Source organism: Narcine bancroftii, chromosome 10, assembly GCF_036971445.1.
Source record: "Narcine bancroftii isolate sNarBan1 chromosome 10, sNarBan1.hap1, whole genome shotgun sequence".
In the NCBI taxonomy this organism is placed as follows: domain Eukaryota; kingdom Metazoa; phylum Chordata; class Chondrichthyes; order Torpediniformes; family Narcinidae; genus Narcine; species Narcine bancroftii.
Window position 1 is genome coordinate 91,449,688 of NC_091478.1, and position 15,110 is coordinate 91,464,797.

The 15,110-nt window shown below is 38.1% G+C and overlaps 1 protein-coding gene across 2 annotated transcripts in view; it reads right to left on the bottom strand.

Moving 5' to 3' along the window:
- Positions 1–3,831: 3,831 nt before the first annotated feature.
- The window catches only part of zcchc14 (zinc finger, CCHC domain containing 14), an 87,474-nt gene continuing 76,195 nt past the window's right edge, over positions 3,832–15,110 (bottom strand). Inside the window, exons 12-14 of one of the 2 annotated variants that reach the window (XR_011345880.1) lie at positions 9,697–11,154; positions 6,130–6,243; positions 3,832–6,051 (exon numbers count right to left, since the gene is read on the bottom strand). Coding sequence is in view for 1 of the 2 variants with exons in the window: in XM_069901822.1 (XP_069757923.1) it covers positions 6,188–6,243; positions 9,697–11,154 (1,514 nt within the window). In the remaining variant the exon portion in view is untranslated. Of the gene's footprint in view, positions 6,244–9,696; positions 11,155–15,110 lie in introns of both variants that reach the window. The other variant, XM_069901822.1, reaches the window with a different exon arrangement.

Consider the following 15,110-nt stretch of genomic DNA (forward strand, 5'->3'; position numbering starts at 1 on the left):
TGAAATTTCTACACTAGTCTCCCTCAAGATCCAAAGGAATATCATATCTGGCCTGGGTAATTTATCTACCTTTTGCCACAGGTGAGGTGCCAGAGAATTGGAGGGTAGCTCATGTTGTCCCATTGTTTAAAAAAGGCTCCAAAAATAAGCTAGTTAATTATAGGCCTGTGAGCCTGCTGTCAGTAATAAATAAACTTATTAGGAGTTCTGAGAGGCAGGATATATAGGTATTTGGACAGCTGTGGGATGATTAAGGACAGTCAGCATGGCTTTGTGCATGGCAGGTTGTGTTTAACAAATATTGAAGAGTTTTTTGAGGTTACCAAGAAGGTAGATGAAGGAAAGGCTGTGGATGTTGTCCACATTGACTTTAGTAAAGCCTTTGACAAGGTCCCACATGGGAGGTTAGTTCAGAAGGTTACACTAGTTATCCATGGAGAGGTTGTAAACTGCATTCAAAATTGGGCATGTGGAAGAAAACAGAGTGGTAGTGGATGTTTGTTTCTCAGACTGGAGGCCTGTGACTAATGGTGTACCTCAGGGATCCATATTGGGACCATTGTTGTTTGTTGTCTATATCAATGATAGTGTGGTAAATTGGATCAGCCAGTTTGCTGATGACACAAATATAGGAGGCGCTGTGGACAGTGAGGAAGATTTTCAAAGCTTGCATAGGAATCTGGATGAACTGGACAAATGGGCCAAAAAAAAATGGCAGATGAAGTTTAATGCAGACAAGAGTGAAGTGATGTATTTTGGAATGCAAACCAAGGTAGGACATACACAGTAAATGACTGAGGGCTGCGGAGGAACAGAGAGATCTAGGAATACAGATACATTATTCCTTGAAGGTGGTGTTGTAAGTGGACAGGATTGCAAAGAAAGTTTTTGGCATCTTAGCCTTTATAAATCAAAGTATTGAGTATGAGTTAGTACGTTATGTTGAAGCTATTTAATACATTTGTGAGGCCAAACTTGGAATATTGTGTGCAGTTCTGGGCGATTAACTGCAGAAAGGTTATCAATAAATTTGAGAGAGTGCAGAGAAGATTTACTGGAATGTTGCCAGGTCTACAGGAGTTGAGTTATAGGGAAAGATTAAACAGATTAGGACTTCCTTGGAGCAAAGAAGAATGAGGGGAGATTTGATAGAGGTTTACAAGATTATGAGAGGAATAGACAGAGTGGACGCGAGTAGGCTTTTTCCTCTTAGATTGGGGGAGATAAATACAAGAGGTCATACTTTAAAACCTTTCCCCTTTCATCTTAGGGGAACATTAGGGGAAGTTCTTCACTCAGAGTGGTGGGAGTGTGGAATGAGCTGCCATCTGATGTGGTGAATGCAGGCTTGATCTTGTGTTTCAAGAATTGGATAAATACATGGATGGGAAAGGTCTGGAAGATTATGGAATGGGAGCAGGTCAGTGAGACTAGAGAGAATGGTCAGCACAGACTAGAGGGACCAAATGGCCTGTTTTCTGTGCTGTAGAGTTCTATGATTCTATATGGTCACAAACATGAATGTATTACTCATGTTATTACACATTAAATGTCTGGCATATTGGATTACCAACTGGCAAAAGTAAACCTGAAGGAAAAATATTGCTGCAATCCCAGTTAGTTATTTGAATGTAATGACTTCATCTGAATGTTCAGGGTGTCTCTCGTGTTCATTTGAAACCTTCAGAAAGAATGATGCCTTCAAACCCATTGTCAGATATCCAAATCACTCTCTGGTACAGTATCTACCATATATACTTGTGTAATAGTCGAGTTTTGGGGACCATTCTTTAGAGTAAAATTTAGGGGGTCGACTATTAAGCACATACTACTTTTGACCATGGTAAGTACCTGCGTTGTTCAAGGCGTCAGGAGCTCACATGGCTGGGACAAGGTGGTAAGTCTGCGTTCAGGGTTTTGGGAGCTCAGATGGGTGCATGGCTGAGATGAGGATCTGCAGTTAGGGCTTGAGGAGCTCCGGTGGGTGGGCAGCCAAGGCTAGGATTCACAGTAAGGGTGTCAAGAGTACCTGTGCGCAGGTGGCTGAGGGAAAGGTCTGCAATCAAGGCATTTGGGGTCAACTTTTACACATGTATTCAGTATATCACCATAAATCAAGTTCATGAAGTTCTGCAAAAAAAATTAAATACAATTTGGAAAAAGATGGGGATCTAATCAGCAGGGCAAAAGGAGTGATCACACATTGTAAGGATGACATCAAAGATTGCAAGAAAAAGACAAATACTGTACTTTGATACTCTGCCCCAAATTTGATGATTTTGCAAATGTCCAATGCACGTGGTAATTTTTTATTTTTGTGCATGATCAAAACCTCTTTTTTACTACCTTCAAGACAGGAGGTACAGATCCCAGAGGTCCAGCACTTCTTGGTTCAAGAAGTTTTTAATCCAGCAGCAATCAGGCTCTTGAATTTCCCATACTACCCTATCACTAACCATAAACTTGTCTGGGACCACCATAACATCTGTTTGCACTAATGAAATGTCTCTTATTTATCTATCCTTTTATGTTTATTATCTCTTTTTCTGGCTTACATACTGTGATAATTTAATGTATACTATTGTAGTTGGTGTATTTTGCTTACCTGTTTGGCTGTAGCTCACAAGAATTTTGGTGCATCTGTATATTGTACGTGCATATGAAAATAAACTCTCATTACATCTTCCCAATTTTATCCTGCTTTCTCCAGTTTCTCTGGAAGCATCAAGAAGGAAAAATTCATCCTTGTTAAGATTACATTTGTATTCTGTATTTTTAAAAAAAATTCTGCTTCATTGACTTCAATGGGAGGACGAATTGATGGATGCAAATCTTGCAAGAATAGACAGTGTTTTCAGTGGTTGACACTGACTCAAGTAATCAATCCTCATATTTAGGCATAAATTGGAAACTATTCAGCTACAAAACACATAATACCATTCTCATGTAACCAAATTCCAAACAGCCGTTATCACCAAGCCTGTTTCAGATTCCCCATTCACTCCTAAACACAGCCTGAAATTAATGGCTGAAATTGTTAATTCAGCAGAGATTGGGAATAAAACTGTCTTCTTTAATCATTATATCTTCCATCAATGCTGGGTTTTAATTATTAGGCCACTGGAACTTGAAGATTTATCTTTCTCTGAAATGGAGAGGGGAATAGAGAAATAAAGGAGAGAAATATATTTAGCACTGAATGAAAGGAAATATTGCTCTCCCTTTTAAGCTTATAAAAAAACTATTGTTCATCACTATATTCTATTATGTTTTAAATAAACTGAAATACAATCAAGTTTGTACCATGCTTTTTCATCACAGATGGCATTTGATGAACTCACAAATGCCTGATTACACAATCGTATTAAATATACATTTTTAAAATGTATTTACAAATCTTGAAGATATTCCAATGGCATTTGCTACTTTGCCTATTTGATGGAGTTCTCATTATGTGTAAAAATGTCTCAAAGTGGCACAAATCTGTTTCTCAAATGGGTTTAGTCATGCAATAATTTTCTTTCTCTAATGCTAGCCTGAATTAATATATACTGTACTAATAACATTTCTAATTTGTGTTGCACAATCTGTCAGAATTGAATAAACAATATTTTCACATTAAATAATCCCTAACAAAAATAAAATAATTTAGTGAGGAAAAAAATCTCGCATCTTGTGTTTTCATAGTCACGATTAGCCCAAACATTTTGTGCTGCTTAATTATTTTGTGTCTATTTTAATTATCTCAACCATTAATAAGTTCCGTAGTGTTTATAAATTATCCACATAAATGCTCATTGTTCACTTTATGAAAAATGTATCAAATTCACATCAACTTAGATTGTCTTGTTAAAGGCCAATACCCAACATTTTTTAAATCAGGTGGGTTCTTGGTTTCAATCTTGAAAGCGGATATTATTCACACAATTTTCATAATTATCCTATAAATCACAAAAAATCTTTCATGGATATACAGATCTTAGACATTTTCCAGTTGCATTAATATTGGTTTATCACAGGTGGCCTAATACAAATATATCATGGTAAATTTTCCGTTTCAACATCAAAAGCTGTACCTAGCATCACTCAAGCACAATATTTTGATGTCACAATCATATATCTTCCAATGGTTTATTTCAATATAAAGATGGGTGGCATAAAATATTTTCAATCATCAAATGGTTTCCAAGTATCAAGTTTCAAGGTGTTGATGCAATAGAGACTTTTAAAATCATTTGGTTTGCAGTAAGGAATATCCAAAGCTTTTGAGAGATACACAACTTGGGTCCATCCCCAAAAAATGGATTTGATTACAGATGGTAATAAAAGGAATATTGAATCACATATTGTTAAAACTAAAATTTTATGGAATTCTGTTCAGATGTTGCATTTAAGATTTTAACATCCTGATTAAAGTATCCAATTTACCAGAAAACATTTTAGAACTTGGGAGGTATACTGGCATCACCTCATATTGCAAAATTTACATGGGTCTTTTGTAGAATAGCTAAAATAGGTTTACCATGTCTTGCAAGCATAGAAATTATAAAAAAAATAAAAACATTTTATTAACCAAACACTTGGATTAATATAAAGTGGCAGGGTTTTTAATTAAAAATTACTTAATTTGCATTAGGTTTCAAATAATGTGTTTGCAATCTCTAGTAAAAATGTACACCAATAAACTTAGGTGGAAGCATTTGATCATAAACATTATAATGTAGAATGCAAACATATGATAATGCAGTCAAATTTATTTGGAAAACTAATTCTTGATTTCAAGCTAAGTAAGGCAAGTAATAATGGTGCATACCAATCATTCTGACTTTATTCCTACACTGTTATCTTATGAGTTGGGCAATGCAATGACACAACAAGCATAACTTCAAATGTTAAATCTTCAAGTTTGCCCTGTGAAGTAAAAATACTATTTGCAAACATTTTAACATACTGTATTTTCAAAATGTATTTTATCACATGCAGTACTGTAGTGTATGTTCAGTTCTGTGGAGAACTTCCACTTTGCATAGACAAGAGGATGAGCAACTGTAAGTAATAGCTTCCACTTCCAACTCGTACAGATCTGTATTTACAAATCTGGGATGGAAAAGCATAAAACACTTATTTTCTTTGTGACCAAAACAAAATTCTTTATCTTAATGGATCAAGATTTCCTTCTTATGGTTGAAAGCAAAATATCAATTCTTATGTTCCAAATGATGACAAAGTAACAGGCTACATTTTCACACTAAAGAACTGAGTGACTTTGCTGATTTAGTATGTTATGCAAATTCAATGAAACCATAAATTGCAAAACCGATTCAGTATTCTTATAAATGCTCACATGTAAAGATTCTTCTACATCAGCTGTGACTGACACATACATGCACACACGCTCACACGCACGCGCGCACACACACGCATACAAACACTTGTAAACATGACAAATTGATTCAGAAGAACTTGACAGCATATTTCTACAAAACAGAACTAACTTTACAAAAAATAATTTTTTGTATCACTTTACATGTAAAGGTCTCTCTATTAAAAATATACAAGTTGAAGAACCTTACAAAAACAGGTACAAGTTTTCCCACCCTGTCACATTTATGCTTGGCATCTTCACAGAGACTTAGAGTTCTTCTGTACTTTCAACATTGTTTTTCTAAATATCTTCCCTCTCTTGGTGGACAGGTGAGAGTACTTTATTGAATTCCGCCAATATTGCATTGTAAATAATACGATGAATTATTTGAAACCAATGTAACATTTTTTTTCCTATTCTTGTAAAACTGTACAGATGGGTTATCAAAAGGAAAATTGTTATTCTGGAAGATTTCTGCTGTTGTATTTTAGTTCCTTGAAACAGCCATAGTTATGTAACAGTTCAGGATAAATTTCACTTTCCTTGTGCAATGTCAATGCACAATTTTGCTGAATACACTGATTCTGGTTTGAGCCAATACAACTCCATCATCCTTATATTTACAGCTAGTGCATGCACAGTGTAGTTTATATCCCGTATAAGATTTTTTTTTTTATAAAAAGCACCTTTGGATTAAAAAAAAGCAGGAAATTAATTGAGCAGGACAAGATATCCATTGAAAGTTTTTGTGTCTTTCTTTGTACCTGCTATTATTTTACTCCATGGCACACTGTGATTCCTATCAATGTGCATTTTCAGCTATTAGTCTGCTGAATCCATATTTTCAGATGGAGGCGCATACTTCAGTCTAAAAGTACCTGAAAAATAATATAATAAACAAATTAAAGCACATTATGTATCTTTTGTAAACATCTTCTACAAACAAAATACAGTAAAACCCCTGTATCTGGAATTCCAGCAACTGACAAAAAAGAAAACAAGAGGAAAATAAGTAAATAAATGAATATCTAAAAATATTTATAAGAGTGCCTTGGTCTTGCTTTGCTCGTATCAGCTGTGTGAATAAATTTTGGATAAAGTTGTGTTTCAATAAATAGCATCACCCAGGTTGAAGAGCTGGTTGATGCTGCTTGCCATTGGGGTGACTCTCTTGGTGTCTCCTTATCCTGCTTAGTAAGAGTCTTCATCTTTATTAGTACATTATTAAGTTTATTAATAAGGCTTTATCTGTAAACTTGAGGGGGGGTAATTATGATATTATTCATCTTTCGGGTGGCTCATGGAGGGGGAGGAATCTGCAGATGCAGCAACGGTTAAATGTTTTCAAAGATTATGACTGAAAATAAAGTTAAACACTTTAAGGTTCATATATTCATGCAAGTGAAGTTTGTTCAGTGTAAGTACAGTATAGTATTTTTGCCTTTTAAACTGTTTAATTAGTTGAGCATTGCAAGGCAGTCTCAAGCAACCGAAAAATGTGCTTATCTGGCGTCTACCAATCCCCATAAGTACTGGATACCAGGGGTTTTACTGTATTTGGATTTTGTGTGTGTCTGTCCATATCAATTATACTAGTCAATGCACTATTTATTTGATTTCTTCTTTACGCACATACATCATAATTATGAATACACAAGTCAGTTTGAAAATTAAATGTAAATGAAGTCATGTAATCTTCATTCTTTGAGAGATGAAAATACTATCATTCTTCAAGTTTCGCTGTAAAGTTATTCAACCTTGACCTGTCTGGAAAGTTATAAATTTTGTCTCCATGAAAACAATTCTATTGGATCCCTACTTCTATCCATAACAACAAAGCATCTGTTTGAAATGAGGCAGCCAATATGCCTATTCCACAACCAGCAATGTAGGAAAAAAAACAATTAATTTGAGTTATGCTGGTTGTGGAATAAATTATGCAATGTGATTTTTCACATTAAAGTAGACAGTAAGGACCTCAGTTTAATATTTCTTCCATAAGTCAAGTTTATTGTCATCTGATTCTACAGATTCAACTCAATGATAAGAGTGATATCTGGTCCTCGGTGCAAAACAACCAGACATAACATACACAGACAAATAATGCATATGCAGGACAAGTATTATTATCTATAAAAATAAATAAATATTGTTTCATGAATATGAGTCTTGGATGGTAAATGTGAGTAATTCCTTTGGTCCTTCAGCATTCTCACTGCCCGTGGGAAGAAGCTGTTCCTCAGCCTGAAGGTGCTGGCTCTGATCCTCCTGTATCGCTTCCCTAACAGGAGCCGCTGAAAGATGCTGTGTGCAGGGTGGAAAGGATTCTCAATGATTTTGCACACCCTCTTCAGACAACGATCCTAGTAGATCATGTCACTGGGGGGAGAGGGAGACTCCAGTGATCCTCTCTGCCACACTTATGGTCTTATGGATTGGCCTCCAATCCATTTCTCTGCAGCAACGTACCACACTGAGATGCAACCGGCCAAAACACTCTCTAAGGAGCTCCTATAGAAGGTTGACATAATGGTGGCCGGTAACCTTGCCCACTTCAGTCTTCACAGAAAGTGCAGTCGTTGTTGCACTTTCCTGATAAGTGAGGAGATGCTGAGTGTCCATGATTGGTCTCTAGTTAGTGAACGCGAAGGAACTTGGTGCTCTCCACTCTCTCTTCTACAGAGTTGTTGATGCGTAGTGGAGAGTGGACGTTCCTGGTTTTCCTGAGGTCCATGATCATCTCCTTTGTCTTGTCCACGTTGAAACTCAGGTTGTTACACTTGCACTATTTAATGAGATTTTCCACCTCTTCCCTATAGTTCAACTCATCATTGTTGCTGATGAGGCCAACTACTGTTGTGTCATCTGCAAACATCACACTGTTGGAGCTGAATCTGGCAATGCAGTTTGGATGGTTCCTTGAAAATCTGTGTCCACTGGTGTTCTTCAGGGACTTCAGGATCTTTGTTGTTTGTGATTAATATCTTGGATATGAATGCTGAATACATAATTAATATAAAAGTTGGAATATTATGTTGCAATTTTGCAAAACACAGGTTAGATTGGAGTAATGCATTCAGTTCTGGTCAGTACTTTATAGGAAGGTTGTGGATGCACTAGCAAGAGCAGAAGGTATTTTGCAGGATTGTAATAACCTTGGGGAGAGATTTGATAGACTGGGCTTGTATTCCCTTTAGTAAAGGGGGTTGATGGGTGATTTGATAAGGATACGCAACATTTTAAGAGACATAGATATGGTAGATAGAGAAACACAGAAGTTGCAGATGCTGGAATCTTGAGCAAACAGTGAACTGCTGAACAAACTCAGTGGGTCATACAGCACTATTGGGTAGAAATGATCAATGTTTCAGGTAAAGATTCCTTTATCAAGATACATTCATTAATAAATAGTCAGAATCTTTTTCCCGATAGGGGAATTGAGGCAAAGAATTTTAAAGGTGGTTTGAGGAGCAAGTTGTTATTAATAGAGAGAGTGGTTGACATCTGGAACTCACTGCTAGAGGACCTGGTGAAATTTGGTGCAATCAATGCATTTAAGAAACATTTAGAGAGGCCCTTGAATCAGCAAGGCATAGAGAGCTACAGACCAACATGGGTAGAATTGAACAGAAAAGTCTGCAGATGCAGTGATCGAATGCCATACACAAAAGTACTGGAGAACCTTAGCAGGTTACACATCATCTATAGAAAACAATGGGATATTAATTAACATGTTGGGCCTGAGCCCTTCGTTAAGGTATGAGCAGAAAGCAGGCAGATGCTCAAAAAAAGGTGGGGGGAGGAGGAAAAGGGCAGCAGGAGGAGCACAGGCCAACAGAAGAGGTCATAGTTGGATAAGGATGGGAGCCAAGAAGTAATGGGGTGGCAGTGCAGCTCTATGAATTGAAAGGGAAAGGGTAGGGATCTGGAGAAAAGGAGAGAGAGGGATAGGGGAAAGAGAGAAGGGGCCTAATGGAAACAGGAACAGTTGATGTTAATTGCATCTGGTTGGAGAGTCCAGACGGAATACTAGGTGCAGTTCCTCTAATTCGCATGTGGCTTTGGCTTGGCAGCGCATGAAGCCATGAACAGATATAACAGTGTGGGAATTAGGTGTGGAATTGAAATGGTTGGACACTGGGAGGTCCTCACTCCCTGTTATTACAGCAGGCAGAACAAATAACTTTTTACTAATGCTTTTAACTAATAAAAAAAATTATTCCAATTCTTTCAACCTTTTTCTAACTACAAACATTTATTTCAAAATTAATTCATTTTGACAAGAAAGTTTACCAATTTACTGTGCTTATATAAATTTTAGCACAAATTACCTTGCTGATTGGAATCCATTGCTGGCTGTTTGCAGTCCTGAGCTCGATGCCCATTAGCCCCACAGTTGTAGCATGAAATATGTCCATTCTTTTTATGTCCTGATCCATTTGTGCTTCCTAATATGTGAGGTGTCTGATATACTGCTGTTGTGCCACCCAGGAAATTCTGCATCGGTGGCATGACAAAGTTTGATGGTCCACTTAAGATGGAATCAGGATTTACTGCACTGTTGTAGGCAGGGGATGGAACAATTGGATAGGGAAAGGCAGTACTGTTATTATATTGGGTGCTGATGTAACCACTGTTACATAAAGGATTGAATGGAAAAACTGGAAAAGTTAACACTGAATGTCCAGAAAATGGGCTTTGGAAATAATTGGCATAATTAATTGTCACCGGATTGGAACCACAGTTTCCACTGCAGCCACATGAACTGCACACATTACATCCAGTTTGCTGCTGCTGTTGCATTGGGATGTTCATCCCTGAGCCTCCATTACCATTATTGCTGTTAATATAACTGTTTTCAGCCACAGAGGAGAGGGATGGACTAGAACTAGGAATAGGACGATTTGGCACACTTGCTAGGTTTGTGAAAGACACTGAAGAGTGACTGTTGGTGGGTGCATTGTTGTTATTCGTGCAGAAAGTGCCAGAAATGGAAGTTACAGGTGAACACTGATTTGTTGAAAAGGCAACTTTGGTGTTTGCTGAATAAGGAACCGTTCTTGAGCTTATTACAGCAGGTGAGACACTTTTCACTTGTATAACACTATTATAGGCAGTCTGTCCCACCAGCAATGATTCTGTAGGGATGGGGGAAGAGACCAGAAGTTTCATTGGGGACTGAGAAATATTATATGCAGAGTTACATGTTGCAGTTGTGGAAGAACTGGTATCCATTCTCAGCATTGATAATGGAGTAGTTTTGGGTGCATTATCCACAGAGGAAGGAGGTCCAACTTTAGTCCTAATTCCAAAATTGACAACATTAGATGAGATTCCATTATTTTCTGATACAATTGTAGATATTTGGGAAGCCTGAATTGGAGAAGTTGGCATTACATCTACAACCATGGCTCCAAGAGAGCCAAATTTTTTTTCTACTTTAATGCTATTGGCAGGCCCTTCATGAAATTTGCTTCCAAGTTCAACAGATGGACCTGTATGGATTGGAGAAGATATGCCTGTCATTGGCTTTGTATCAAAACCGCTTCTTTCTGACTTGCGTACTGAACTCAGCAATCGGCTTGGGGCAATGTTTGAAGAGATAACTGGCATGATTTGCATGGTGGAAATGGCTGAAGATACATGGCTGGGATGAGCCAATACAGTCTCATTTTGTACTGGAGAGACTTGTGCTGTAGGCCTCCATGACCCCGTGTTTAGGTTGATCAGCTGACTTGATAAAGTTGCTGGTTTCTCCCTTATTTGAGTGTCCAAAAGAGTCTCTGCACCTGTAGGAAGAGTTACATGAATTAGAGACCAATTCATTTGGTAATGATTAAAACATTTCATCTATCACCTATATAAAACCAGTTTTTAGATTTCTGGCTTCAATATTCTACAATAGTCAAGTAGGTGAAAATAAAATAAAATATGATACAGAGGTAGGGAAGTGTCTACATTTGCGACCTCATCAGGGTTATAAGAATACAATTTTTACCACTAGGAATGAAAAATGCTCCAGGGACATTCCAAAGAATGATTAATTCTGTGATTCAAGGTTTAGAGCATATGGATTTGGTTACAGGGAGGCACCGCTGAGTTAGAGAAATTGTTTGATAAACTTTAAAAAGCAATTTAATTACTGCTAATTTCGCTAAAAGTGAAATTGGCCATGCGACTGTGACTTAACTCCGTTATGTTGTATGTCAAGGCAAGTTGGCAACTGTTCAGGTGAAAGTTCAATTTCCGAGTTTCCCATTTCCATGGATCAGGAGATTTTTTTTTAAAGAATGGTAGGGTATAATCGAAAATTCTGTAAAAATTTTGCTGATATCATCCTTCATTTGACTAACCCTCTGAAGAAGGGTGAAAAGTTTGTTTGGACAGAACTTTGCTAGGAAGCATTTGATAAAAAATGCCATTTTATGTCACCACCCTGACATTGAGAAGCCATTTTCTTTAACAGTAGATGCTAGTGATGAACCTGCTTGAGCAGTTTTATTTCAAAAGATTGGTGGTGATGATCTTGACTGTCCAGTTGCTCACTTATCCAAGAAATTCAATGAACATCAAAGGAATTATTCTAGTATAGAGAAAGAATTATTGTCACTTGTACTGGCTTTGCAGCATTTTGATGTTTACAGGTATAGACAGAGTCAATGCAAGTAGGCTCTTTCCACTTAGATAAGGAAAGATAAATACAAGAGGACATGGCTTTAGGGTGAAAAGGGGAAGATTTAGGGGGAACATTTTCACTCAGTGTGGTGGGAGTATGGAATGAGTTGCCATCTGACGTGGTAAATGTGGGCTCATATTTAATAAAAATAAATTGGATAGATACATGCATAGGAGAGGTCTGGAGGGTTATGGAATGGGTGTAGGTCAGTGAGGCTAGAGTTATGATTTTTTTGGCACAGACTAGAAGGGCCAATTGGCCTGATTTCTGTGCTGTAGTGTTCTATGGTCCAGTATGCCTTGCATGGAATGAAAAGATTTTATTGTATTAAATGGTGAAGAGCAGAAGTCTCATGTACTCTATTAAAAATTACCTCACAATGTATGTTCATTGGGACATTCTTATATGCAAGGTAGGAGCTATATTTTACAGAAGGAAACCAATTAGCCTGTCAAGTGCATGGGGGCTGTATAAAAGATAGTTCCATTCCTCATCCTCTTCCCAATGTATTTATTTCAAATTCTTGTACAATTTTTTTTAAACTGTATTTGTGAATCCACCTCACTATACCCAAGATTATGCATTCCTTCCTCACTCTACAGAGAAAATGTTTCTTGTCAGTTTTTGTTATTTTGCAACTGCATTCATTCTAAGTCTCCTGGTTCTCAACCCTTATAGAGACAGCTCGTCTCTATGTACTGTGTCTACAAACTTCCTGGTTAAACAAAAATACTCTTAAATCCTGACCATTGGTGCTGTGGTCTTTCCCCATCTCAAAGATATTGGTTGGTATGGTAACTGGGTACTATAAATTGTTCTTCGTGTGTCGGGGGTGTAGTACAATCTGGAGAATAGATAAGAATTTGGGGGGAATTAAAAATGGGATTAATGTTGAATTGCTGCAAATGGGTGTTTGATGGTCAGAGTGACTTGGTAGACAATTATCCCTGTTGTCATGCTTTATGTCTCAATGATAATCAAATTTCTCTAGCTAATAAGAAGATTAAAGCTACTGTCAAACAATAATTCCAACCTTCTTCCTCCCATTTTTCTAAACAGGACTGTTTCAAACTTAATTCATACCATCAAATAACATGGTTAATTTCCAACTCCATAATATCCCAATACACAACTAAGTTTTATGTTTATAGTACTGAAATTGTCATCCACACATTGTTATTTGTATATACACAAAATCCACAAACTCCTATCCAGCTTCTCTCATTTACCCACAATAAACTCAGTCATCAAAAACACTGCTACCCAAGTCTTAATTTGTATTATTTTATTCATCTACATGTTGATTTACTCACTCATGACAAGGCAGCACTTTCAACATGTTAAATTCTCATTCTTCACAAGTTTAACCCTCCAAAGTCTAATCTCCTCCAACACTACAACTCAAGATAATAGGAGTCCTCCCATTTTCATTTCATGATTATTTGAGAATTCAATCACCTTTCCAATTGCAAATGTACTTTCAGCTACCGACACATCTCAAATTGTTTCTCCCTTGTTTGTCGATGTGGTAATAATGACATGACTTGAGAGGAGAGGTTGTAACAATAACTATTTACTACTTTTCATAGCTAAGTGAGAGCTCTGTACATGGTGGCCATACCACACTCCATTGAAGTCCAGTCCGGCAATCCAGAGCTCGTGCTTGCACAGACCGCTACACCAAGTATGGTGGCTGCAAAGCGATTGCAGGAGGTGCCGAGCAACTGGTCTCCATCCCCTTTCTTTAGTAACCCCCTACATAATACAGTTCGCAAGTTAACATTATACACGAATACAATCGACATGAATCAGTCTTTGTACTTGGGATTCGGTTTACAAATATACCCAGAGTGTGTCCTGTAATAGCACTGAGGGAGTATCACTGTCTTTTGGCTCAAGTCCAGTGTTCTGGTATACAGTCTCATCAGGATTGCTCTGAACTGGAACCAGGAAGGCTGTGTCATTGATTTCTCCTATACACTTCCCTTCTGATCGGACCAGCTATGACCTTGGCTCCTGGCAACTTTCTTCAACCATGCCAATCCGATCATAGCTCTGCAGAGTTTGCATCTTGACAACTTGTTCCTCTGACAAAGGCTCAAGCGGTTGGCTTGCCTTGTCATAGCACTCCTCCTGCAAGTCTTTTGCTCAACAGCTGGGTCTTGATCTCCTGTGGATTTCTCATTTGGGACTCCAGAAGCTTCCTTGCCACAGTTAAGATTGCGCGCATCTGTTTCGACATCAGTCCCTGTGCCAGAGACCCAAGCGTGGTGTCATGCGGGATGTTCCTCATTCCTCAACAGATCATTGTAGGATTTTTCCATGAGCTGTCTCACACTCCTTACAGCTCTCTCAGCCAACCCATTAGACTGTGGATATTCCAGGCTGCTGGTGACATAAGTGAAGTCCTTACATTTTTAGCTCGTAAACTGTCTGCTGTTATCTGATAACAGGGTGTGTGGTACTCCATGCTCTGAGAAGTGCCTTTTCAACTTGGTGATGACTGTTGTGGAAGTACCATCACATAACAGGTCTATTTCGTACCACCCTGAATATGAATCAACCAACACTAAGTATTGCTGACATTATCACTCGAAAATGTCAGTTGCCATAGTTGACCAAGGCAAGTCTGGAACTGGATGAAGCTGTAATGGTTCCTTCTGTTGGTGTGGCTTAGTACTGTTGTACACCAAGCAACCTTACACCTCTTGATCGATGTTCTCGGTCATCCCAGGCCAAAAAACTCTGTCCTGTGCCCTCCATTTTGTTTCCTCTGCACCCAGATACCCTCTGTGCAGGATATTGACATACGTCTTCTGCAACAAGTTAGGAATCACAGCTCTCTGGCCTTTCATTACAATCGATGAGCAGCTTGTCACAGAACAGGAAGTAGGGGCGCACTGCTGGTGGCAGACTGTACTGCTTGTTTGGCTAATCACCCTTGATTAAAGTGCCAAGGGTCTTTAAAGTAATATCCTCTGCTGTGTATCTCTTGAGCTCCTCCAGTTGGACAGTAGCTCCAGTTGGGGGCACAAGACAGCACAGTGGCTAGGTGCATCTCTTTTCCGC